Genomic DNA, 26,050 nt, shown 5'->3' with positions numbered 1-26,050 from the left:
ATGTTGGGTCAATAAAGCAAGATAAACTAACTTATTTTCTTAGGCTAGCATGGAATGACAAGTTCTTCCACAACATTACACGCACAAATTCCAAGAAAATATATCCATGAAACACCTCTACGTGGCACAGAACATGAGCCATGCACAGAAATACCGAACAGATTTGAGCAACCAGGATATGAAGTGCCATTTGAAGTATTTTAAACAAATTATGGAGAGCCAAAAGGGAGTTCACCCACCTCAAATGCGCTGGTGGTATTCAAAGCCAAAAAGGTCTACTGAGAAAGATGAATTCTCCTATTTTTGTTTTTGCTTTTGACTCTTCTTCAATAGTTAGGGAAGCACAGCAGTGAGTGTAGGAATTAAAGAATGGCTATGTCATATGCTAAAATATTCTACAGATACAGAAATTTCTGGGTTTTCTGCTTATACACAGAGGGTATAACACAGTTGTTATAACTCTTTCAGAAGCTACATCTTCACTAATAATTCTTGTTATTTCCACTATTTTTAAGGATGTCTTTCAGGATTTCATCAGAATCTGTGCATCCTCTTTCAAATTCAACCTCTGCTAATATGGTAGGAGAAAGAGGTGACAGCTAAATCACTAAAGACAAGAAGTAGACAGAATTTACTCTGCGAAGAAGCAGATATTCTATTTATTCACCATTTCATGCTGAGCTGTCATGCCAGCTGTATCTAAACAACACTAGCTTGTTGCTATCTGGGCTACAGCACAGTGTATACACATTTCTGGAGGACGCACGTAAGGTTAGGCAATGACTACCAAGATTTACAAGTTAACTTGACAACTTTTACTGTATTTTAATTTTTTTTCACCTTGATTGCAAATTCCAATGCCATGTTATACTCAATATCGAATTATGCTTTCCCATTCACATGTTTATTTTTTAAAGTTCTTTATACCTTTCTCACTGGATGGAAAGTTGATTCTTGTAATGTTGTCGCAGGGGAGTGACTGCTGACACTGACTTCGTCTAATGATTGGGACATGGAAGGTGTATTGTTTCTGTCAAGAGAAACTACAGGCTTCTGGGCATCAAGTTCAGTTGAATTCTCGCAGATCTATAAATCAAGATTAAGAGTCAGTGTTTTCAAAATCTTATTAAAAAACAGTAGGAAACTCGCATCATCACAGCAGACATAATACAAAACAAACAAACAAACCAACCAAAACTGGAAAGACTAGCACAACAAAGACATTCAAAATAACTCTAACTGGAGAGATAAATGTATGTATAGAGAGATATTTCTCCCATATATGCATAGAAAAAGATCAATAAACCTGCTGAAGTGCATAGCTGTTCCAAAAGCTAGGTAAAGTACTAAGGTAAGTCATTCAAGGTGGGAACTCCACAGACTTTACAGAATGGGAAACCTCAACCACACTTCCACTGCAATTCTCACTGTTCTGAATGAGTTTCAAAGCCTTCTTATAGTGTCACCTTATCTTCCTTATGCAATTTGGATGCCCATCATCAAGCACTATTCCTTTTCTAAAGGCAGAATCTCTAGGACTGGGAATTGGAAGACAGGCTTTACTCCTTTGCTATAAAAGTATTTTCAGTCATTCAATTGTTCTGCCCTTCATTTACCTACATACAAAGGATGAATGATGATGCTTTTATCCTCTCACCTGATGCTTGCCTTGTAGAGAGACAGATCTTCAGGATCTGGGTTATTTACGTGGCACTTTACATACAGTTTTGGACATGTCACTGTGAGGCATGAAGCTTCAGCTGATTACTAGCATAGATAATGCAACAGAAAATTCAACCTACATGAAATCTTCAAGGTGCCCCCATTTCTGAGCTTGCACTGACCAAAAACAACAGGAGAGAATTTTTAAAACTTACTTGTGCTTCATCTTCAATTTGCTGCTGAACTGGGGCTGGTTGTCTCACTATGTAATTTATCTGACCAACTATGGTCTGCTGAACATGCTGAGGTGGTTTGGCTTGGTTCAGCTGCAAGCTAGACTGTCCTTGGGCTTGGAGAAGAAGCTCCAGATCCTTTTTCATCTCCTCCAGTTCCAACTGGTGGTGCATTATGTCCAGGCTCTGCTGCACGACTTGTTTGTGAGTGTTCTCATATTGACTTGGTGGTGGTGATGCTGGAGACAGCTGCTGCTGCTGTGGTGGCTGCTGCACGTGGTTAGACTTTATCTTCTGAAGATGGCCAAGCTGCACTTGCACAGTTGATGTCTGCAAAGCAGTCTGTGAGCGAAATGGCTGTGGATGGCTTGTGTGAACCTGCTGAGCCTCGTGTGATACAACAGCATAACCCAGAGGCACAATCTGCTGCAGCTGCTGGGATGGTAAGTGCTTTCCCATCCTCCCAGATGCATTCTCTGACTCAGACCTTGACTGCTGCTCTAGTCCAGACTGTGTTGGCTTCAGAGGCTGGGAAACACCCCTTTGTTCTTTGTCACATTGCTGCATGCTGTACTGCAGGGGAAAGTGCTGATGTTGCAGCTCAGGAGGTTGTCGAAAATGCTGATGGGGGCTTATGTTCTGGTGAGGAGGCTGAGCTTTGTTTGGGTGAGGTACACTGGAGCAGTGTGAGCAACACACAGGAGCAGGACACTGAGTGGTGGGGGGAAACTGATGTGGCCGGCTAATCACAGGCTCCAGCTGTGACACTGGGGAACGGTGCCCATGAAACAAGGGTGTCTGTAATCCTTGCACATTTCCATACAGGAGGACATCTGAATGTGAAGTGTGTCCACCTTCCATAGTGAAACCTCCTGCAAAAATAATTATAATAATAACAGCAAACTTACTCTCCAAAGATCTTGGCAAATGTACAGAATGAAAACTCTAAATGATAGCCATTCCTTTATCTTCATATATAAGTGGGCTCATACCCTACCGAACAGTCCTTCAATATACCTTCAAGATAAATTTTTTCAGGACTTTGCAGTGATTTAAAATCACACTAAACTCCTACTGATGTCCATGGAACTCATGGCTGAAATACCAGCAAATGCTTTGAAAAACCACCCTCAACTCACATTATTTTAACTGATGTATATGGCTTATACTTTCACTCTTCACTAAGCTACAAGCACATTTTCCCATTCATAAGCAGAAGTAGAAATGACTGCTTTCAGGGTTAAAGTGAGAAAAATAAAATAGATTGATGTTATGTAAGAAAGAATCATAAAAGCTATAAATAAAAATGACCTATGAACTGATCTGTTCCACAATTTTAGCCAAGAGAAAATTATTCCCTACAATACTTTTGCAACTGTTTTACCTAGTTTTAAATGTCCTAAAACGGGATGAGAACCAACCCTTCATAACATCGATCTGCCCGCCAATCTGAATTTACTGTAAAAACTCATAGCAGCTGAAAAATTTATAGCTGGTGGGAAACAAGTTGAAAGTATGCACATTCATTATAGAAATAATACTGTCAATATTACATAGTCGGTGTCTGAAAGCCATCTTTGTGCCCATTAATTGTAAGCATCTTAAGCACTTTTCAGGTCCCACGGCCACTGAGATACTAACAGATCTGAAGAGCATAAGCATAGCTGAGATCAGCTGTCCCCAGATAAGGCAGAGAAAATAGCATCAGTGTCACAGCAAGTGCTCCATTTCAGCCAAAGACCCATATGGGACTGGCAGGGTCACAGTGTTGTAGTTGCAGAGTTATTGCTTGCTGGGACAAAACCACATTTCATATGCATCAGGCAAAATTTAAGGCTGTTTAGTAACCAATTATGCTGAACGTTATGTAATTCTAATTAAAATTTATCCATTCTCAGTGTTTTGATTAAATTTGTAGCTGTATTCTTACACTGTGATTTTCTAAGACAAACAAAAATGACATTTATAGAGTACATTAATAGGCAATGTTTACAGAGTAATAGTTATAAATAACGATGCCTTTCAATAGAGGAACAGCATGAAAGTTTTTAGTCATGACAGCATTTCTTCAGGGCTGTGGCAGGTAGAACCTAAAGCACAATTAGAAAGAAAAGGAAGACTGATTCAGGGAAAGTACATGTATGTCTTGTCTGTCCTTGGGCACTTGCCTAATAAAGAACACTATATTGTTCTTACCAAAATTGGACAGTTGCTTACTCCAGTAGGAGGGATCCCAAGAGAATCTGATCTTCAGAGGAGGGGCTATGTCTGTGTTACAGTTTGTATCTAGCAAGCGCTGGATCTGAAATACAATCTGGTGACAAATCAGAGGATTATGATTTTATTAACAATTACAAGATCATGAAAAATGTTTGATTGGAGAAACATTAAATCCTTAAAACATTTATCACATGAGCTGCATAATTTCACTTCATTGAGATAATAAGCATTGCTCTTACCAGTTCTTTACTGAAGAGGAATGGGATGCTGTTTTTACTGCACACTGCCCAGTTGACAAAGTTCTGCACGTGTTCAACCTGTGTACTTAAAACCACAACACCTTGCAGCTGTTGCTCCAGTTTCTGCCTCCTTTCATTTGTGATTTTCTGTTAATAATGTGGAACAGTAGGAGATAGTTGTCATCTCTCGAGCACACACAATGCACACAATCACTGGAGTTACAGCATGCGCTTGTGCTCTCATTTAGAATCTCAAAACCATCAATCATAGAGACAAAGCAAATTCTATTCAACAGACGTGTCCAAATTCAGGGAGAAAAACAATTTCGTCAGGAACAGATTACAGTATTCTGGTCTTGGCTTAGCTGAAAAATGTAGCACAAGAGAAGCATAGAAGTCAGACTGAATTTGCCCATGGGGCTCTTCCTCATCTCTTACAACACGTAAGAGAGAAGACCTAAGAAAGAATGCCAACAAAGGGGAAGCATGCAGTGTTTCCTCAGAAAGTCCTTCCAGTTTCCAGCAACTCATGATTCAGGGACCACAAAGACAGAAGCTGTATTACCACCCTCAAGGTATTTCTACCTCACATCTTCAACTGGACATGTAAAAACTGAACAGTCAAAACCATAGGATCTTTTACAGAAAGCAGACTGAGGATCATTTTTTAACCATGCAAAGTGTGGTGCTAAACAAATGAAGTATTAGCATCAAAAGATGCTTTTTTTAAGTACACAAACTGTGCACATATTTCTCTATAACTGCATTATAAAGGGTGGTTAACATGATAAGCAAACGTTTTGCTACTTAATCATAAATCCTTGTCAACCATTGATTCCACATAAAATTCTGCAATAAAAAAGTATTTGAAAACATAAGCAAAGGGACAATAACATTCACAATCTATATTCTTTCCATCGGCTCTGGGATTTAATTTTAATTTAGTTTAATTTCCCAAGGTATGAAAGAAACTAGCCTCACTTACTTCAAGTTGTTCAAGAAGGATGTTTGCCCGTTTATTGATTTCATTTATCAAAACCATCTTGGCCATTTTTATTTGATTTTCTACTTTTTTGTATAAATGTTTTACTTCAAGCAACCTGCAGGGAAGAGATACTAGATGAGCCAACCGGTATATCATTTATTCAGTGCTTGTTAGGTATTTGTTACAAGGACTGATCTAAATATTGACAAAGAACTCCAATGAAACTTGCACAATTTCCTCTAAGTTCTCCCACACCTTCCTTCTCATTTTATAGTAGCCTTGACTGGAAATGCAGTTTGTTTTGAGATTTCTTGAAGAAGCAAGTTATTTTTCAGTCCCTGGAGGCATTCAAGGCCAGGCTGGATGTGGCTCTGGGCAGCCTGGCCTGGTGGTTGGTGACCCTGCACATAGCGTGGGGGTTGAAACTGGATGATCATTATGGTCCTTTTCCATGCAGGCCATTCTATGATTCTAAAAATAATTCTGATTTCTATTATTTCAAATTCTACTTCAGAAACAGTAAATGATACAAAGAAATCTTTGAAGCTAGCTGTCAGGTGCCTTATAAGGACTATGGAATCCTGTGTTACAATGCTGTGAATGTGACATAATTCAAGCATGAATTTCATATTGTTAATCTTGATTAACAATACTGGTATTCGTGGTACTCAGGGATATGATTTAGCAGAGGTTGGTTTTTTTTTTTTTGTTTGTTTGTTTTGTTTTTTTTTTTGTTTTTTTTTTTTTGTTTTTTTTTTTGTTTTTTTCTTAGAGATGGGGTACTGGTTAGGCTGCGGTTGGACTTGATGATCTTCAAGGTCTTTTCCAACCTGGATAATTCTATGATTCTATGATTCTATGATTTTACCTACCCTCAAAGAAAAAGTATAGTATCTGCTTTTAATTGTGGTAACCTGCGTTCAGTGAAAATAGTATTTGAACTTATAGCTCATTTTCTGAAATAAATGCAGAACAATTACCTGTCTTCAATCTGTTTAGCTGAAACCTGAATTCCATTTTTTTTCTCTTCCACTTTAGCTACAACATTTTCCAGGATAGCTCTCTGATTTTGCAAAGCTTCATCAAGATGTCTGAACCTGCAAAGGAATGGAAAATTTTCACTGTATTTTCATTTCCATTGTTGAATTACTATTGAAAAACTAGCTATTGTCTTGCTTTTTCTTTTATAAACTAAAATAATGCATTTACATTTCCTGCTATTGTAATAGGTTAGAGGTGAACTGTTGGATCTGGTGTCACCGTTGCAGCATTGTGCCGTTAAGTACAACCGCCCACTACAAGACTTCATCTGCTGCTCTTCATTTCCCTCGGGTAGGGCTTGCCTCTCTGCAGCCACAGACTCCTCTAAGGAATCTGGGCCAGATGCACAGCTTTCATGGATCAGTTTTGCCTTATCTTTAAAGTCCAAGCAAAAGGCAATGGATCTGAGTTTGTTGTGGCTATGAAACTAGACTATGCTGGGATTTCAGTTGATAGGAAATGCAGATGGAACAGTCTTAAATCTGCATTAGCTATGCTTTTAGAATCATGAAAAAGACATGAAGCAACCAGTGGCTGGTACCTGTGTTCCTTATGGTCTTTCAGCAGGCAGCTGCTGCATGTAAGGATATCACAGGTCTCACAGAAGAGCTTGAGTGGTTCTTGAGTGTGCACTGGACAAAGTAAGGGCAATTCATTTGCCTCTTCTTCAGTCACTGAGGAACATAAAGCAACAGTGTCATTGGTCAGAAGTGCTATTGTAGGTCAGCAAAAGAATTTCAAACTAATAATTTATAGACCTTGATGTTATTTCTGAAGACTCAGATCTTGCAACAGTTTGATTATACGAAGCACAGGAATTTGGTTTGAGGATTTTTGTGTATGTGCGTGTGTTTTGTTTTGTTTTCCTTCAAATTGATCACATCAAGGAGACTCAGGAATTAATAATCAGACCTCTAAACTCTTATGGCATTTAAATCCCTCCCACAATTTTGGATACCTGTTCCATGATTTTGAACGCGCTGATCTTGCTCCTCACTACAAGAACATGTCCAGAGAAGGGCAACGAAACTGAAGAGTCTGGGCCAGCTGGTCTGGTAGCCCACCAAACCCTAGCCCAGTACTCCACAGACTGAAAAATATCTGAAACAGACTGTTTCCATGAAACACAAATATCCAAGTTTTTCAAATAATGTGGAATGTTAATTGTGGCAAGTTCAGACACTTAAAGCTACAGAAAATCCAACTAATCTCTCTTCACAATGTAAATCTCATTCACACAGCATGATGTCTCTTTCACAGAGCCCACAACTGCTCCATTTTCAAGTGAATAACTGATATGAGACAAAACATAAATATTAAAGAGTATCTCAGTACCTGTGCAGCCCTTCAGGGATACAGACAGGAAGCGGTCCCCAGTTTCTTTGCCATGTCTGTGTTCTTCTGTACATGTGCTGCACAGCCACTTATTGCAGCTCGTACAGAGACTGTGAGCAGGTCTCCTCTCTTTACACATGGAGCAGCTCTAAGAACAAAAAAGTGCAGTTACACACAAGGATAACAAATTAGCCTGCAGAAACTGAGTTGCACTGGTAAGCTTCCTATTTTTTTTTCTTAAGATTAGTGTGATTTGAGAGATTTTAGGAATTCAGTTATTGTTGAAAAAGGGAATGAAATAAAATTAAGATCCAAAGCTCTTAAATCACATTGGTTGTCTTTCTGTGCTCTGGTGCAATCAGATGTGATTATGACAAAGCACGGGAATGACTCAGCAAAAGCCCCAGGGTCTGTGTCACACATGAGGCCAGAATAAATCTCCACAATGACTTGTTTCTTGTGAACCAGAAGAGCCACAAGACTATAAAATAAGACTTGTCTGATTTCAGTTTAAGGAGGGCTATGGGAAGGTACTTCTGAAAATGACTGATGGGATTTGTAATACCTTTCTCTGACTGTTTTTATACTGGTGGATGTAATGCATCACTAGCACACAAACCTCACACACACATATGTATATGTGTAGGTATATAGAGACAGGAAGATGTTTCCTTATTTTCACTGACATGAAATTGCATATATAAATTGGAACAACTTCAGTAGTGATACTCTAAATCTACACTGCTTTACTTTAAATTAGTTTATTTGTTGTAACATTATATGAACCACTGACGTGATACAGTGCAGTTGTAGAACAGGTCAATAATAATGCAATTCAGAAAATAATACAGAAACACCCACGTGTTCTTAACATAAAACTTATTCCTTACTCTCTAAAGAGTTGACCAAACCCAAGATCAGTTTACATATTGATATCAACTGTGATGAAATGGATAAATAAGACAGACATCAGCTGAACCTAAACTTGTAACTAACCATCATCTCTACTGATGCAACAGTGTAGGAACCACCTTTTGTTATATAGGCCATGTTGTCTGGAACTGTCCCTAATGGTGACATGAATAAAGCAGCATGTAATTGAACTGGGTGATTTGATTCCTTTGTCATCCAGAATGAACTGAGGAGTTATTTCAAGAATGTAATGACTTCTCACTTACTTAAAAAGGATTTGCACAAGGCATAAAATACCTTATTTGAAAACTCTTAATGCTAACGTACTAATGGTCAAAGTGAAGACAGTGATTTAATTATACCATCAAAGCATAAAAGCTTTGCCACCGGTTTATCATCAGATGCAAACACAATGTATGCAGTTACAAAATATCTACTCTAGTTACACATAGCTCCTGAATATTACTACTACTATCACAGCTTCTAAGGCAGCTAATAGATGCCAAAGGGACATTCTATGGCATCTCTCCCATTGTCCATCAGCTTACCTTCGATATGGCTTGTTACAACTGGACCCCAGCTACTCTGATGGGAAATACAGAGAGATGTATATAGCAGCATTCATTCAGCACGTAGGCCCCAATGAATTAAAATATATACATATTCCCTTTGCTGCGTCTCAGAGAATGGCCTTAGAAATCCTAAGGGAAGAACAATTACAGCTCTTTCTGTGTTTGCCTTCTTGGTGTTAAACCACAGTATCAACATTAAGTGGAATGCCCATATCCACCTCGCTCTGAGACTCAAGATTGGCTTAAAGATTTTACTTCACCACAAGAGGAACAAAAAAAAGCTGTTATTATTGGTTTGAATTTTACCATTCTGTTCAGTGGGGCTGCATAGGCACCTCCCAGAATTAGGTTGTTTAATGACATAGAAATGGTCTTTTCAGCAAGAAGCTTTGAACTGCATACCTTTGAAATCTCTGCAGCTGGTAGGTAGCAAGTTCTATCATTTTTGTCTCACTCACTGAAAAACAACTTGCAACCAAACACACCACCTTGACAGATTCCTATTTGAACATCAGGTAAGTTAAGAAAGTGATGGCTGCTGAGCTGTGCTTCAGTTGGATGAGTTGGTACTTCTCCCTTTTATACCATAGATAGTAAGAACATGGCTCTAGTTTTAAGAGGAGGGGGTTTAAAGAATGGTAAGCAAGGCTTTCTGTCATGTCAATGTCAATAAAAAGGAAGAAAGTGAAAATCTATTAGAAGGTACCCGTGTCCCTCTGGGGTACGGCCAGTGAGAATTCTGCTTTACTGAACTGCTCACAGGACTCCTAAGGGGTTACAGAATGGGAAGGGGAAAGGAGGGGGGAAAGCATGTTCTTTTAAATAGTCTAAAAAACCAATCTAGATAATAGATTTTCTCATTTGATTTCCTTTCTATACCAACTCTCATTGAAAGGTAAATGAAGTGAGTCATAGTAATTAAGAAATCCCATTACAATAAGGTCATTCTACATATTCAACAGTATCCTCTGAATTTAGCTCTTTTCAGAGAATATGTGAATATATTATGCTGTTTTAAAGTTACATTGCGCTCTACAAGCACCTTAGATCTGTAGATGACCACACACTCTGCTCACCTTGATTTCTGAATTCCCCTAGAGGACCCCATGGATGAGATTACATGTTCTTTCCATTTTAAAAATGGAGAAAATGGAACATGGAAATGATTGACAGAGAAGCTGTACGGCCCATCAGAACTTGCTTGCAACTTTATCAATGGGTCACTCTCTCACATAAAGAGGTCAGAATCCTTCTGCACAGGGCAGAACTGACACATTGTTGCTGCACCCACAGAGGGTTTAGAGGAGTAGAAAGGTGGATATTCCATCACATATTATTGAAAAAGTATTCCAATCAGTGTTTTACATCCATTCCCTCAAAAAACACTGAAATACAACCTGACTTCTTTTATCATTAAAACAGTCAGAAAATGGTAATCTCCCATGGGATCTAATGGGTAATCTTGGTGTAACCATTCATCCAATAGCCTTTGTTTCTGTTTACTTTGTGTGGAGAGCTGAGAGGGGATAATGAACCCAAGAAATCCATTATCTTCTACAGAATATATAATATATACATAGTAATTACATGTGTAAGCAATAATTATAATAACAATATACACAATAAATTGTCACAGATTCAGTCTACATCACTAGCATCAGTATATTTTTTTTAATTACAGTCAAGGGCAATCTTCAAATAAAGTTAGAAGAGTACTATGAAGGCAGGAAGCCCATCCATGGCAGTGATGTACTTACAGTCTGCAGAAGCAAAACATGAGATTCTGTTGTTCAACATGATGTGCTCTGTTTGTCAAACAGTGTCAGTCTGGGAGTGTTTTAACAACTCCCAAGGCACCCTACAGAGTGGTTTTCACTCACCTTTGCCATAGCTGCATTTGCAGTGGGAAAATCCTTGAGAAAGCAATTTTCAACTACATCTCTTGCAAAACAGGTCTGTTTGCACACCAGGCAGGAAAGAATACCTATATTTAAAAAAAGAAAACACAAACACAAATACAACAGTGCACACCAGCAATGTGAACCAGGAAATGACAGAAACCACACTTAGGTATTGCTGGCCTTTTTGTTCTCTCTTTTTTTTTTTTTTTTTAATATCACACCAACACTTAGCTGCAGGAAACTGTTGCATTCTTCAAGCCTTAAAGATACTTGTGCCTAGATCCAGTGAACTACATGTGGAAAGAAAACCAAAACAACAAAATCCCTAGAAGTACACATCACAGTTCAGGTGATTTATTGATTTATCTCAGTATTTATTAACAATATCCACAAGTCCAAATTGCCATGAATTTATCATGGCTTCCAACTTTGACAAAAACTGAGTTACATTTTAAGCCACACACTGCTGTCACAGACATACCTGTGCTTTCTGATACTAGCTATCACTCTTCTAAACCAGCTTTGCATTATCAGAGGTACACCAGAGCATAAAACACATACCACCTCCTACCACTTTTACAGTATGCCATGTTATCCAACCAAAGCCATAGAGAAGTAACAAGCTGTTAACAGAAGCAAAAAATCAGAATAAAGTTAAAAAAAAAGTTTCAACAATATGAATCAGAATTACAAGGCAACTACTACAAATCCACAAGTGACAAAAAGACACTGGGCCATGTTCTACTGACATTCCTGAAGCAAAGAATGCAATGTGAGCAACATGAGAAACCTAGCTCCACCTCCATTACCTAATACACAACTGGGATAAATCCCTGTGTTAGCCTGGGCTGGGAACTGACACTGCAGCTCAAGAAATTGTCCCTAGCAGAGATGCAGTCATGCAGTTACTTCATCGCCATGTTCTGGGGCTAGCATTCATATTTTGCTAGATGATCTAGCACTTTTTTGAAAAGGGAAGTGCATGTTTCAATCATGTTTCAGCAAACTACCTCTAGAGGTTGTGGTGTCGGCCTCTTTTTACCTTGTCAGATCTTTTTTTGAAATCTAACTCTTTCCATTCTATTGAGAACAAAATTTCAAAGCTACTCTCACCTGGTGACCAAGTGATCACTGATGATAACAAATAGCAACATTTTCCATGGCTATCCGACACCAGCTCACTAAGGCAAGTTCTTAAAAGAAAGATCAATTAAAACTTTCTACTAGACTGACACTGTTTGATGTTCTCTTTTCTTCACTAGAATTACTTTTAAATAAGGAGAGTGGCTTGTAGACTAATTTAATCTGAAGTTGCCTATTAGTTTTCACATGAGGTGTTCTGCAGAGATGCTGATGTTATCCAGATGCTTGGTGTTACCTGCCCTTGTGGTACAGCTCCTGTGATCACTGACCAGAAGCACAGTTCTAACCCTGCCTGCCCTTCATTTTCAGACCTGGGCTACTGCTTTTTTAACAACAGGACATCACGTTATCAGAGACATGCAAACCACAAACCCTTTCTACATCACTGCTTCCGATAGAATCTATCTGTAGTCAGATACCTGACTGTGTTCACTTTCTTTCATAATGCTTTGAAAAAACACCAAGTTCCATTGCATGTGCTATGAAGGAGGACTTGTTACAGAGAATCGCTGCAACAAGGTTTAGGCCTTTTTAGTCTTATCACTGTAAGAAAAGCAAAAGTAAATTGCCTGCTATTTTCCAAAGTTGCCTTTACAACCCAATTGTGATTTGGGGATTCAGGTAGCAGAGTGCTGCCTGCCTCACTCTTGTTTCACCATGCATTTTGTACATCGATGTTCTTGTACACATGAGCCCTCAGGTGGCCGTGCTACTCAGATACCAGGCATCCCAAGGGAAAGGGCAATGCAAGCAATTGCCAGCGCTGTGTTCATCCCCTGGGAATGGAACCTGAGCCTCATCCAAGAGTGTTCTAATGACAGAGCTACAAAGAGGCTAGAAACCCATCTGATAAAGATGCTCACAATTGCTGCAGAAGTCTTTCAACCCCTTCCTCTCCTTTGCATCCTTAATATAAGGAGCACAGCTAAAAGGTTATCTTATTCACCCACAATCTTTATAGTTAATCACCTTCATATGTTACACCCCAGGACAACAGAATGCTTTTGTATCAGTCACAGAGTAACCACCTCATGCTTTCCCAAATAATGATTCTGTGTCTTTTAAACATTCCATTAAAAGCTCGGTTCTCTGGAGAAATAGAACAGCAGGAGCATTGCAGTACTGAAGACAAGACGCAGCATCCAGACAGTGCCCCCAACTCTTTGCAAATGGTGTGCACTGCAAGTGCCAGGGAATTGCAGCACTAGTTCCTAGAAGGTGAAACTGGACAAGTTTCCACATGAGCATCTTACAAAGCAATACAGTCACGGAAATAAAGAGGCAAATACATTTTGATTGATAAGCTGGAAGCAAAATACCTGCTTTGCAAGCAGCCTCTCAAATAAGTCTCATGGGACATGCTCTAATTCTTGGTGCAGCTGATTGGAAACCATCTAGTGACTTCGCAGGGAATTGCCACTAGCCCTTTGAGACCTCAAACCAGTTTCTTACACCTGTAACAGAAGTTGCCCAAACAGTGACAGCTCTTGATCTGGTTAACACAGAGATAAAGCCTCCATACTGAGCTACATAATGTGCCACAAACTGACCTAATTCTCAGAGGGTTATTTTCTGAAGGAAATGGTGTGTGGCCATCACAGCTGTTCCTTCACTAATACACCACACAGGTGAGCACACCAGCATTTCTGGGAGCAGCAGCTTACTGGAAAACAAAGGTAGCACTCAGGACATTACTGCAGCAAGGGCAACTTCTGTCAATCCTCCACATAAGGTTAAAAAGAAGTTGATATTGAAGTTACATATTACACTTCAACGCTACCCAGTTAGTACAGAATGTTAAATCAATTATACCGATTGAATGATATTTAATGTAATGCTCGTGGCCTCAGGCTACTGCACATGAACTTTAAATTGTGCTAATCTGTTTCAAACCAGCAAAGTATAAAATACTGCATATAAAGAATGTATCAATTTAAGAACAGGCAATATCATGTTTTTAATGTTCTTTAAAGAAAACTTCAATACTTTCCACTTGAAGAAAACATATTTTTCATGTGTGGCTATTAGTTCTGCACAAAAGCCTCCTTATGCATACTAATCTTATTGAGGAGTTTAAAACCATGAAGATTTCAGGGGTACGTGATGCTACTGCTGATTAATACCCAAGGATATCTAAAAGCAATGCCCAGCATGCTATGGTACAGTTTTCCCCCATATTTTAGATTTTAGTTTTGCTACTTGCACAGATCAAGTCCCACACAAACAGGTCAAACACCGTCAGAATCACCACTGCAGACCACCAAATGGTTGCTTTGATGGTATGCCTGAAATAGCCAAATAACTTTGAATTACAATCATCTCTAATCTAAGACAGAATAAACACTATAAGTTAACAGACAAAATAATGGAAACACGATGGCAGTGCTGCACTGGAAGTAGTTTCCTACTCATAAAAGAACAAGCCAGCAAGCACCTTTTCACATCTCCTGATACTGGATTTTATGCTTCAGACTCCACTAAAAGCACAGAGGAAGGACTCCCTGAACGTAGAAGCACTAAAGATCATAATGGTTCATCCAATTTTACTTCTCCTTTCACGCCTTTTCCATTTAACATGTGTTCCCTGGAAATTCACGGCTTTTCTCAGTGTAAATTCTCTAATAAAAATTTGGCATGATAAATGCACTACAGAATGATTTGTGAAGCAACTATTCTGAAATTAAGCAAATCTTACATAGATGTTAACCAAGAGCCACAAGCAGCAGCTACTTCAGCAGTACAAAGCAAGCGTGCTGTGTTGTGTTTATGCTTGCAGTACAAATCACCAGTAAAGTATGACTTCCTAGAAACCCCTTACCTGTTCTCAGGATAGCCAGTCACTTAGCTATACATCAAATCACTTGCATCAGGAGCAGAGGAGTATTAAGCACAACCGCATGCAGTGTGCTCCCTGGGATCAGGCTTTGCAGGTGGAAGCGGCAGAGTACCTGGTGCTGCTCTCCCCTCCTCAGTGAGAAATGCTAATGAATCAACAGGGCAGAGAGATGTTCTGGTCCACTACGAACTGCATGGGATTTTTCTCTGGCCTTCCTGAGATTCATTCAGTGCTGCATTAAGTTGCCTTGGTTGTATTTTTCCTGAAGAAGAGAGCTAAAAACCCCACAGATGAAATGAATAGCGTCCTCCTTCTTCTTTTGCCTGAGTCTTCTCCTAGTCCTCAGAATAACCTGGAGCCAGTGTGCAGGAATAAAGAGTAGAGCTTTTCCAGATTCAGGTAGCAGCAGGTCTCATCATACCATTCACTCCGTGGTACACTTCACAGACCATTCCCTATGTTTTTCCTGCTTTACTTCATAACCGCTGCCTCTAAAAAGCAGCGTTTGCTTGTTTGAAGAATCTGTACCTTGCAGACAGCTCACTTACATATGTTATTATTACACACTGTGGGTGAACAGAAGAGTAGCCAGGAGCCCTGGAGATTCACTGTTTGTACGTATGAGAATGATGCAACTTCTGGATCTAAATAGCAATCCAACGTGGAATTACTGCATTCAAACAACAGAGTTCATACATTAAGTGACTGGGAGGCAAATCCTGTTATGATGCAATCATGATGCCCAAATGAGAGCCATTATTGCTATCAAAATCTCTCGAGGTAGAAAAAAACCAAAGAGCTGTTGTCATAAACTTCACAGAGTTTCCATGTAACTCTACTGGTAGGAAGGAGATAGCAACATTTGCATAAGCTGTTTTCTCAGAAGTTCATTACTACCAGCTCTTAATCTGCTGAAATCACTATTTGCAACATCACACTTAGCTACTAATGAGGTGGGCATGCATTTATGAAGGCTAGCAAGGATACTCACACTGGATTTGTGTGCCCTGTCACTGTGACAAGCAGGATAAAACCTCATTTCAGAATGATACACAGGAAAAAACTGAGGTGAGCTGTTCCCGGCGTATCTGAGCTATCAGGTAGTACTGAGCAATCGCTGAAGACTGCATTGAACAGACTCCCAGGAACCTCCATCACCAAAGGAATGTGAAGATGTACTCCTACATCTCCATCTTTCCAACTATATCTACACAGTAAGTAGGGGAAAATTCAGAGACAGTGGATCCAGTAGTCAGACGCAAACACCCAACTTAACATTCTAACCCCATACCTGGGATTTCCTGACAGCTGATTTTGGATAACAACAGAGCTCTGCCACCAAAGCCCACTCAGGCATATACCATTCAAGCCCTAACTTCTTGCAGGGCAGGTCACTCACACCCCAAAGCAGTTTCATTTCTGTGTAAGGGAAAAGTACATGGACAGGATATTAGCAAAAATTTCTTCTCTGAAAGAGTTCCATTGGCTGCTGGAATGGACTCCAAAGAGAGGTGGTAGAGTCACCGTCCACCTCTGTGCAGTAATCTAATTTGTAAGTGACAGAGAAGAATATTTGCAGTAAGTTCCTGTAAGTGCAAATTAGTGTCTGCAGCATGTATACAAATGAAGTAGAAAGACCCTTTCAGTACCTAGAGCCTTGGTTCACAGACTTGTTTCAAGGTCCTCCAGTCTAGTCAGGTTTGAACAGGAAGAGCCCTTAAGCTGGTAGTCTGGGAAATGAACCAGCGCAGATAATTCACCTATTATTGCCCTAAGAATTGATTAGCATAAAGTAACAAACAGTGGAGCTATCACACACACTGCGTTCATACTGTCTGGCTGCATGCCACACCTACTGCTCCGCTCTTTTTCCTCCAGCAATCAGCAGAATAATTATTCTCACAGAGCATCAACTACAGCTCAAGCTGCAGGCGTAATTTACGCTTCCTTGGAGACCCAATTACAGGTTATAGGAAACAGTTCTGAGGACAACCTCCTGCTCTCCAGCTTCAGATTTATGTAACTAGCCCCCCGCTGTTTCACTTGCCCTTTGGATCAGGCATCTGAACAAGCACGTGAGAAGGGATGAGTAACCTTAAACACATTTTAGGATGACTAAATCAATATATTTTCAAGAGTGCCCACTTTGGAATAACCTTTTTACTTCCCTTTTTTAGAAAGGAAAGACATATTTAGTGTTAAGTGGATCTAATTAAAGCAAGTCTGTGTTCTCCTTCAGAACTAATAGGAGCGATGCATTGCATCACTTGCCTTATGTGATTGCACCAAAACAGTGTTATCTTGGTCATCAACTCAGAACAGCTGTTACACCAAGAAGTCCAAATGATGCTCCACTCCAAGCCTAAATGTGGACCACAGAACTCAGCAGAAGAGCATTTTGTCTTACACACAGATATAGTATAAGATAGGGCACTTCGCTGGTGCCTGGAGTCCTCTCTTATGCCAGCATACCATACTCCTTATGCCAAAATATCACTGTGAAAGTAAGTCTAGAGCCAACAGAGTCAGAGCTCGACGTCCTTAAAGCAACATCTTGAAGATCCCTCTGAGGATAGTAAATGCAAGTATGGCAAATGCTTGGCCAAGTGTTGGATGTGCCTCACTGAAAGGCCTTCGCAATGGGGAATCTGCAGTTATACAGAACATCTCTCTTATAAGATAAGCAAAACCATGTATTTTCAGCCAGCAATAATGGAACACAGCAAGCTGATGTGTCATCAGCTGAAGTTGCATTTCTTTTATACTCTATTTTCTCTTATTTTATCTGTCCAGTTCGCATTTCTCTAACATGCAACCCGGTCACATCAGCTGGCATTTGAGCAAGGATCTTGGACCCTTGGTTGCTCACAGAAAGCTCCTGTCAACAAGTGTGGACAGTGGACAAGATCCAACTGTATGTTTTCACATTGCACTGAGAGTGGCAGTTTTCACAGCTAGAATTTATGCAGAAGCCTGGGAAAATCACCAGAGATAAAATTCCTTGGTCTGCTGAGATGGAAGATCCCCCTTCTCATTCGCAGCCCCACTTTTTATATCTGTTCCATCTCATGCACCACACAGACTGGAAGCACAAATCATGTGGATTCTCTAGAGGAGAATAAAATATACAATCCTTTTTCACGTGAAGGGAGGAGGAAAAAAACAAGGGAAGTGCAAACCAACCATCTTAAAATCCTCTGCACAACAGAAGCACCTGTTGGAGCCACATTTGCAAAGATCAAAGGTCAGGACCTCTTATCTACGTCTCTTCATCATCTTAATACTAACAACAATCAACTAGAAAACATCTTTATGTTTTAGTACTTAGAACTGCTTGTAATATGACATACTGAAACCCACAGATTGAAGTATGCATTTGTACCAAATCTCAGACTGACTTCACATGGAGATTTATTCATTTTTTCCATTCTTATGTTTTGCTTAAAGAATTTACAGTAAGTAAGAAATGCATTTTTCCTACAGGCAATATTTCACACTTAGCTGAAATGGTTTCACTGTTATTATGTTTAGAGACCATCATCAGCGCATATATATACTCTCACAATGCAAACTGGGTTGGTATTGTACTACCTATAAATCAGCAAGAGTGCATATAAGATAAGCAATATCCGGTGTCATGCCATCAGAGGATTTCACAAATGTATCCTGGCTGGCTCACAGTGGTTGCAGTTTCAGTCCCTGATTGAAGAGACACAAATGTTTTGGTTTTGCTGCTCTTGTTGCTTATATATGAACAGAGTCTTTGCACCTGGTGTCTCACTTTATTTACAGTGGGTCATCATTTTGCATCACTTCTTTCCTCAACCATTTCTCTGATCTTGCTCTGTCCCATTGAAGTCTCCCAACTACAAGTGAGTGAGGAAGTAAACAGGGAAGCATCAAGAATACAGAAGTGGACCAGTCTTTCTTCCAGTCTGCCACAGACAAGTACTTCCCAACCCACTCTTAGGTGCCCAATTAAACATCTAATATTTTAATGACTCACGAGAACCCCCAGCTGCACTTCATCTAAGATCATCAAGCAGCATAAATTCCTTTCTCCACTTTGCACACAAAAACAAGGATAGAGGAACAAAATAGATGTCAAACGAGCACACAAAAATATAATGTATTGGTTGTTTTCAACATCACTCTACTACAAAAGAGATCCCTGACAGCTAAAGCCTGGTGCGACTGGGCATTACAATTTCAAGGAGGCATTTCCTGGAAATGACTGCTTTGCTCTGTCTGCTTCTCCTACCTTTATGCCTTTTCCTGTCTGCATCCTCCCACGAACAGCCTTTCTCCTTTGCCATTTAGCTATTCCCTTCTCCTTTCTCTTCTGTGTTCTGCCAGCTTTTCAGCAGTCATCTCCTAGCACTATTTCCATTTGTTCTCAAACCTGAACGTTTCTAGTTTGTATTATCGCATCAGTGCAGATTATCATCACCTTAGGGAAAGTATCTTCTATTCCTGCATGTTTCTAAAATCTGCTTTGGAAGAGATAATAAACGATGTGATTTATTCATCTAGAGTTCAAAGCCTGTGGAAATATAAGCAATCTATGAGCCTTTGCTCTCCTTATAAATTAGTAATGAGTTTGGAATGCTTCCCCATGGTAATTAAGCGTCATTCAGTTAAAATGACTGCGTTCTGAGATGGAAGTCCCTTTTCAATCCAAAAAAAAAAAAGTTACGTATTTTCTGTTAACAGCATCACAAGAAACTGTACAAAGAATTTCAGCACCGCAAAAGCTACAAAGCCCAGAATGCTTCTTGTCCTAGCCAGCTTCAGGCAATTTGTTAGGGTGAGTACAGCGTATCCCTCAGTCATAAGTGCTCAGATAGAGTGAAACCACACTTAAAACGAGAACGGAAGGGAAGAGCAGAGTTTCAGTGCACCACAATACCCATATTCTAATAACAATTGCTGTGCCCTCCATTAAGAGCAAAAAATGTCAGTGTTTGCTGTGGTGATTGCAGGGGCAGGAGAGGGAGAAGGTATATCAACTCTAACCACAACCACCACCACAGAGAAGCCCAGCGTGTCCAAAAGCTTAAATATTAATGCAGCCTAGCAACTACTTTCTTGCACTTCATTGTATGTTTTAAGCAAAGCAAATATAAAGTCACGCTTGGTAAATGAAAGCAAGGCACTTCTGGAAAACATAACTGTTGCCTGTCTGCATCATTTCTATTCAAAGCAGTGCTGCTGGATTGAGAACGTGCTGAAGGAAGTTTTCCTTAGTCCACTCCTTTCTCATACACACCTCGAGTCTCCTAGCTTATTCTTTCAAAGCAGCTACATAGAAGTGTTTCACAAGCCATCTATGTTTATAATACTGTATTACAAAGCACCTAAGTCAATCTGAAGTTCGTAAACGTTACCTTCATATAGAACTTGATGCCCAGTGGAAATGGAGCTGTATCCTTGAATCAGCTCTGGAAGGCAGTCCTTACAGAAGGAGTGAAGGCACGGCAGCATCCTGGGGTCTCTCCTGCACAGATCCCATTTGCACACCAAGCATTTCCTCAGCACATCCAGGGGCTCCACTGCCTCCGTTGGCTGAGGTTTGACATCAAAACCATGAAGTGTCACAAAATGGCTCATGGCAGCCCCTCGCTTCACAGAACACTTGGTCGCTCAAGTGCAAACCAGAAGGCAGCAGTGGGATGCACATCCTCAGAAACAACACTCGGTCCCTTTGAAGAAAGAGGAAGTTCCTTGCAGCTAAAAAATCACATAACCAGCTTTACACACACACAAAATAAAACCAACAAAAAAGAATATCTTTGCAGATTGTTGTGCAGGAAAGTGTGGTTTCAGGTTTACAAACCATGATCCCGCTCTCTCTATAGCACTTGCAGCCTTTGTAAAAAAACAAAGTAATCTGTTCTATCGATCTCCTCACAAAGCTGATATCGGGCTGAACTGTCACATGCTGTACATTTCCTGCTAGAAGCACTGAAACCGTGCATTAAAATATGATGATACTCTCTGATTGCTTTTATAATTTCACCTTGGTATTTTAGAGCTTGCAGGTAAAGCAAACAAATACAACCGTAACTGATCATACCTCCACCATTTCAGCAATACCCATTAGAAAGCTGCCTTGATGGAGGTAACATAACTTCTGCTGAGCTTCTTCTTAGAAATCTAATAAAATGCACTTTGCAGTGATCAAATTTCACCTGTCCAGATAAACACAAATCAGGCTATAGACCGAACTGGAACATTCTGCAAGCAGGACAGCATTTCCTCTTCCATCCTAAGCTCCTCAAGGTGAACTGAGTACTGCACATCATGTACCATCCTTGATTTTCAAATGCAGAGATGTCCAGATACAGCCTGCAATGAGAAACTTTTGCAAGTTGCATCTGAGAAGGAAAAGCAAGCAGTCTCATCTCCTTTGGGAGCAGCCCTCTGGCTGACTGAACCCCCAGGTGGGGCTGGAGCCCCCCGTGGCTGCCCACCACCTTGGCATGGTGGCCTTGCTGCCAGCAGTACAAACTTGCATCTGTCTCCAGATCTCCCCATCACAGAAGAGGTCTCAGAAGTTCACAAAGAGTTGCTCTGGTTTTATCGATCCTGTTTTTAAAGTATTGCATCCTGAAATCATCACTAGTCAAAAACTACTTTAGAAAAAGTGGACCGTAAGCCCGTATCATACTTCGTACCAAAGACCAACACCTAAGAAAAGGTAGATATCCATCAACATTACTGAATGCACTTCAACGAATTCAAACCTTACCACTGAAACACAACTGCAGCATCAAAACAACTAGTCTGTTTGGAAATGAGCTGTGGTGACTGTACCTGTACTTTAATTAACAGATGCTACAAAAGCTCTTATTTACAGAATAGAACTACAGAATCATTTGAGTTGGGAGGGACTCTTTTAAGGCCATGTAGTCCAACCCCCCAGCAGTGAGTAGGGACATCTGCAGCTCAATCAGGTGCCCAAAGCCCCTCCAGCCTGATCTAGAGTGTCTCCAGAATCCACCGCATGTCTGGCCATTACACAAGCTCATTTTTCAGAGGCAAATATCATTAGGGCAGCACAGCACAGCATAAATGAGGGGAAACAAGTTTTTTCCTTGCCTATCACCACGCAAGGACTCAAATTTCCAAACATTTGATGACCTTCCACAGAAACAGAAGGTGTGAATTTAGTCACATCCATGAAAACAGGTGGTAAAAAGCAGTGAAGTTACAACTTACTCCAGCCTCTTATCCTCCAAACATTCCCCAGATGTTCTGGACTATTTGGGAGATAATAGGCTCTAGAGTGACCAGGCAGCAAAACCAGCCCAAGCCTACACATGAAGGACTGAGCCTGATTGCTGTGTCACCCTGAGGCACTGTAGCCCCAAGCTCGTGCCCAACAGCTGCCCAACCCTCAGAGGGAGAGTGGGTTGTGGTAGCTCCTTAAAGCAAGAGAAGCCTGGCAAAAAGGGTAGCCAAAGTACATTGCTACTTTGTGAAGATAACATAGGAGGTACTTCTTCAAGTGCCAAACACTGGCACTGTAATCAGGCAGTTTCAAATCACTATAAGCATCAAACCACTACACAGAGCAGCCAGAAATAACTATACAGACAAGACTTAACACGAACAGCATAGGGCAAGTAAAAAAAAAAATAAAGTCATAAAATTCTATAAATCAACACATTTTACATATTGGTCTTTATTCAAAAAGCTTGAATAAAACAAAGGCCTTTATGCCACAAGCACACAGGCACCACCAACTTCTTTGATCTTCTCCTCTGCTCTTCGACTGAAGAACTTTGCTTTCACAATGACAGGCTGTTTGGGCAGCTTGCCCTTGCCCAGGACTTTGTAGTAACCCTAGAAAGATTAAAGGAAAACAACAAAAAAGACAACATTTAGTGTTTGCCATCCATTTCCAGGCGCTTCCATTCTATCTTTCAGCACACGCAAGTAAAAACCAGTACTATGATCATCACTGTGACCTCATTCCTCATCCATCTCTTAATATAAGACTGGTAAAAGTTGGCAAAATACATCCTGCATGAGCTAGTGCAGTTGCATTTGTTCAGAGAAGTAGAAACTACGAGGTGATTACACTTATTCATTAACTTAGAACATCTGAAGCCGTTATCTTCCCAAAGCCACATACAGAAAACACTGCTGAGTCCTGTAAAGAAGCTGCCAACCACTTCCCACTTTACCGAAGGACAGAGCAGCTGGCTGCGCTGCTACGGCTAACTACTACCCAGTTACATCTGACCCACACTCTTTACATCAGCCCTCTGCTGGAATCCCCTCATTTCACAGGAGTCCTTTGCACTACAAGGACAATGGTGGTATGAGGCCAGTTATTACTACAGCCTTTAAAGTCACAGCCTGTTAGAAGTGGCACAACTGGCCAACAAAGAGGCATGTGAGATGCAGAGCATACCTGCTCGACAAGGTAGTTACTGTCACTGATTTGGTGGCTGACTAAGATATGAGGTATCTTAGCCAGTGAATGAGGATCAGTATTTTATATCTGAGAACGATAGCACACCAGAACAACAGAACATGTAAAGATGTGACTCTATTCTCAGTGTTTTGGGTTTCTCTAAGTGAGAACAGCACTATCACGTTTTATGCACCTTTGGTGATTAAACAACCTTCTGCCACCTTCCAAAACAAGGGCAGTCGTTCTTACACTAACACCATAAGCACTACTTTACCTACTGGTATGCTAAGACACACAACTGCAGGTTTACAAACATTCAGGCACTGCAATTCATTTGCAGTTTACCCTTTTGTTCTGAGACACAAACCCAGGTTACATGTTAAACGAGCAGGAACTGCAGAGTTGAATCTCAGCAGAAACTTACTGAGCGCACAACATCGATGACTGGGGCCATTCCAGCCGGGTTTTTTGCATAATTGAGTCTTGTCTGTTCAGTTACAAGGGTCCATAGTTTATCCAAATTGACAGTGGGACAGAACTTTTGGTTTCTCTTCAAGTGATAGTGCCTCATGCCTACTTTTCCAAAGTAGCCAGGGTGACTGTGAACGAAAACACGTTTCTTGTTAGATCACGCTTTTAATTCATCCTGAACAGGTAGGATTTTAACACTGAAACAAGGATCTTTACTGGTGAAAATCAGCTCAGTGAATGCAGACAAGACTGCACTGCACAAGGAGCTCCAGAGCTCCTGTCACTAATCCGGTGACTGACCGAGAGACAAGAATGCTCACAGCCAGTGAATATAGATCAGTGATTACTATTCGAGTACTTTAGCACATCGGGACAACAGGCACTGTCCAGACGTGACTCTAGTCTCGGCATTAACACAATAACGCTCACACCCTATGGCAGGCAGCTAAACAGCAGCTTTCATTTATGTAACATTTTCAATTCACGAAACACTTTGGGTGTGCATCTGTTAGCAGGACAGCACCGCAACCAGCAACTTCAGTCCAATTTACTGAGTTTACAAGATGCCCAATTTAAGAAAGGCCTTGGAGTTTAGATAAAATGAGGACATGGATCTGTGTTAGGAAAAAAAAAAAAAAAGATACAAGGGATTGTATTTAAGTTCAATGGTTCACATATAAAATGTAATTGCTTCTACCTCAGAAAGGTGCATTTTTTGTTAGTATAAACTTGAAATGTTCGCTTACTATTTATCAAAGTTAATCCTGTGATGGTGCATACCACCAGCGTTACCACGGCCTCCAGGATGCTTCCTGTGTTTGCCTAAAAAGAAAAATTCAACCTGTTACAGCAAAAATATGAAACACAATTGTCACAACAATGCTTGAACTTAGGGTCACAATTAAGTGCCAACTTTAGCTAATGACTCCAACGTCTGCAGTCTTACACCGTCCTCTGCATACTCAAGACAAGAGAAGGCACAGCATTTACCCGCACGTGTAAGAAGCCAACCCAGCCCAGTTCTCAGGCCGTATGTACCCAGCTCACCCCGCAGAACCCGGTACCGCTCTCCCGTAGTACACAGCCCCTCGGCCGCCCCCACTCACCGACGCGGCCATGCCCGTGGCTGACGTGTCCCCTCAGCTTCCTGGTCTTCCGCAGTCTGGAAGGCTGCGAGGGAGCGAGATCGGCGGTGAGCAGCACGGCGGTGAGCAGCACGGCCGCCAGCGGAACGAGGCGGCCCCACCCGCCCAGCGACCCGCGTGCTCGGGCGCCATTGGAGCCCGGGCCCGCCGGCGGAAGGCCCGAGCAGCCCCACCTCGCCGCCCTCCCCATTTCATCCCAACCCGTCCCATTCCATCCCGAGCAGACCGCGGACAAGGAAAAGCCCCGCTCATTTCGCCCCCCCTCCCGGCCATGTCCCTCAGCGAGGGGCGGCGAGACGAGGCGGCCCCGCAGCGCTCACCATCCTGCCAGCGTGCGCGACGGAAGAGAAAGAGCGCAGCGCTCGCGAGACCTGCGGAAGGCACTGCCGGGAGCAGCCAGACCTCGCGAGATTTCGCAGAGGCTCCCGCAGATGACGTCGAGTCTCGCGAGAGCCTGCGCCAAAATGGCCGTGTGGGGGTGCTCGGGAGCGCTGCAGGCAGGGAGGGGGGAGCACGGTTATGTGATGTACGCCTTCAGAGCCATGGTGTACGTGCGAGTGTGAGGGAGGCAAGGCAAAAAGGAAACGGCTTCACCTTTTCAGTAAATAAACCCTCGCTTTTGCTCTATGAGGCTGATAGCAAACCGGAACCACTGGCAGGTTCGGAATTGCGCGAGCCTCAAAGCCAGCAGGGAGAAGCGGCGCTGCAAATGAAGAGAAATACCGTATGCTTTTCATTGCTCAGTGCTCCAGCTGCAGTGCACGCCGAAGAGCAGCAAGCTGTATGGAAAGCAGCTGAGAGCTCATCAGAAGCTCAAGCAAACCACCTTATCTCCGCCCACCCCCCCCAGCAGCTGTTCTGGTTCTCCTCGAGTCATTGAACCCCGTGTGATCGTGGGTTCATTGAATCGCGGAGCTTGGAAGGACCGCT

General features: G+C 41.3%; 2 protein-coding genes and 2 non-coding genes across 4 annotated transcripts in view; all 4 read right to left on the bottom strand.

Annotated features, from left to right (window-relative positions):
* TRIM66 (tripartite motif containing 66) overlaps nt 1-20,824 on the bottom strand; it is a 38,817-nt gene extending 17,993 nt beyond the window's left edge. The window contains exons 1-10 of the mRNA XM_072338819.1: nt 20,467-20,824; nt 11,080-11,183; nt 7,716-7,863; nt 6,922-7,054; nt 6,320-6,436; nt 5,340-5,454; nt 4,355-4,501; nt 4,092-4,209; nt 1,878-2,767; nt 928-1,086 (exon numbers count right to left, since the gene is read on the bottom strand). Coding sequence (XP_072194920.1) covers nt 928-1,086; nt 1,878-2,767; nt 4,092-4,209; nt 4,355-4,501; nt 5,340-5,454; nt 6,320-6,436; nt 6,922-7,054; nt 7,716-7,863; nt 11,080-11,183; nt 20,467-20,689 — 2,154 coding nt within the window. The 5' untranslated portion in view covers nt 20,690-20,824. The remainder of the gene's footprint in view (nt 1-927; nt 1,087-1,877; nt 2,768-4,091; nt 4,210-4,354; nt 4,502-5,339; nt 5,455-6,319; nt 6,437-6,921; nt 7,055-7,715; nt 7,864-11,079; nt 11,184-20,466) is intronic.
* Nucleotides 20,825-22,746: 1,922 nt separating this feature from the next.
* Nucleotides 22,747-25,818, bottom strand: RPL27A (ribosomal protein L27a). The gene is made up of 5 exons (XM_072338818.1): nt 25,441-25,818; nt 25,082-25,145; nt 24,722-24,797; nt 23,929-24,103; nt 22,747-22,927 (listed from the first exon to the last, which is right to left on the bottom strand). Exons 1-5 carry the CDS (start codon nt 25,441-25,443, stop codon nt 22,799-22,801), a joined length of 447 nt encoding a protein of 148 aa, XP_072194919.1. The 5' UTR covers nt 25,444-25,818; the 3' UTR covers nt 22,747-22,798.
* Nucleotides 23,519-23,650, bottom strand: LOC140253670 (small nucleolar RNA SNORA3/SNORA45 family). Its single transcript, XR_011903945.1, has one exon. It is a non-coding gene; the product is annotated as a small nucleolar RNA SNORA3/SNORA45 family (small nucleolar RNA).
* LOC140253669 (small nucleolar RNA SNORA3/SNORA45 family) lies at nt 24,251-24,384 on the bottom strand. Its single transcript, XR_011903944.1, has one exon. It is a non-coding gene; the product is annotated as a small nucleolar RNA SNORA3/SNORA45 family (small nucleolar RNA).
* Nucleotides 25,819-26,050: the final 232 nt, after the last annotated feature.

The sequence above is a fragment of the Excalfactoria chinensis genome, chromosome 5, assembly GCF_039878825.1.
Source record: "Excalfactoria chinensis isolate bCotChi1 chromosome 5, bCotChi1.hap2, whole genome shotgun sequence".
NCBI lineage: Eukaryota > Metazoa > Chordata > Aves > Galliformes > Phasianidae > Excalfactoria > Excalfactoria chinensis.
The sequence above is the reverse complement of the archived record's forward strand: the minus strand, read 5'-3'. Positions and strand labels throughout refer to the sequence as shown.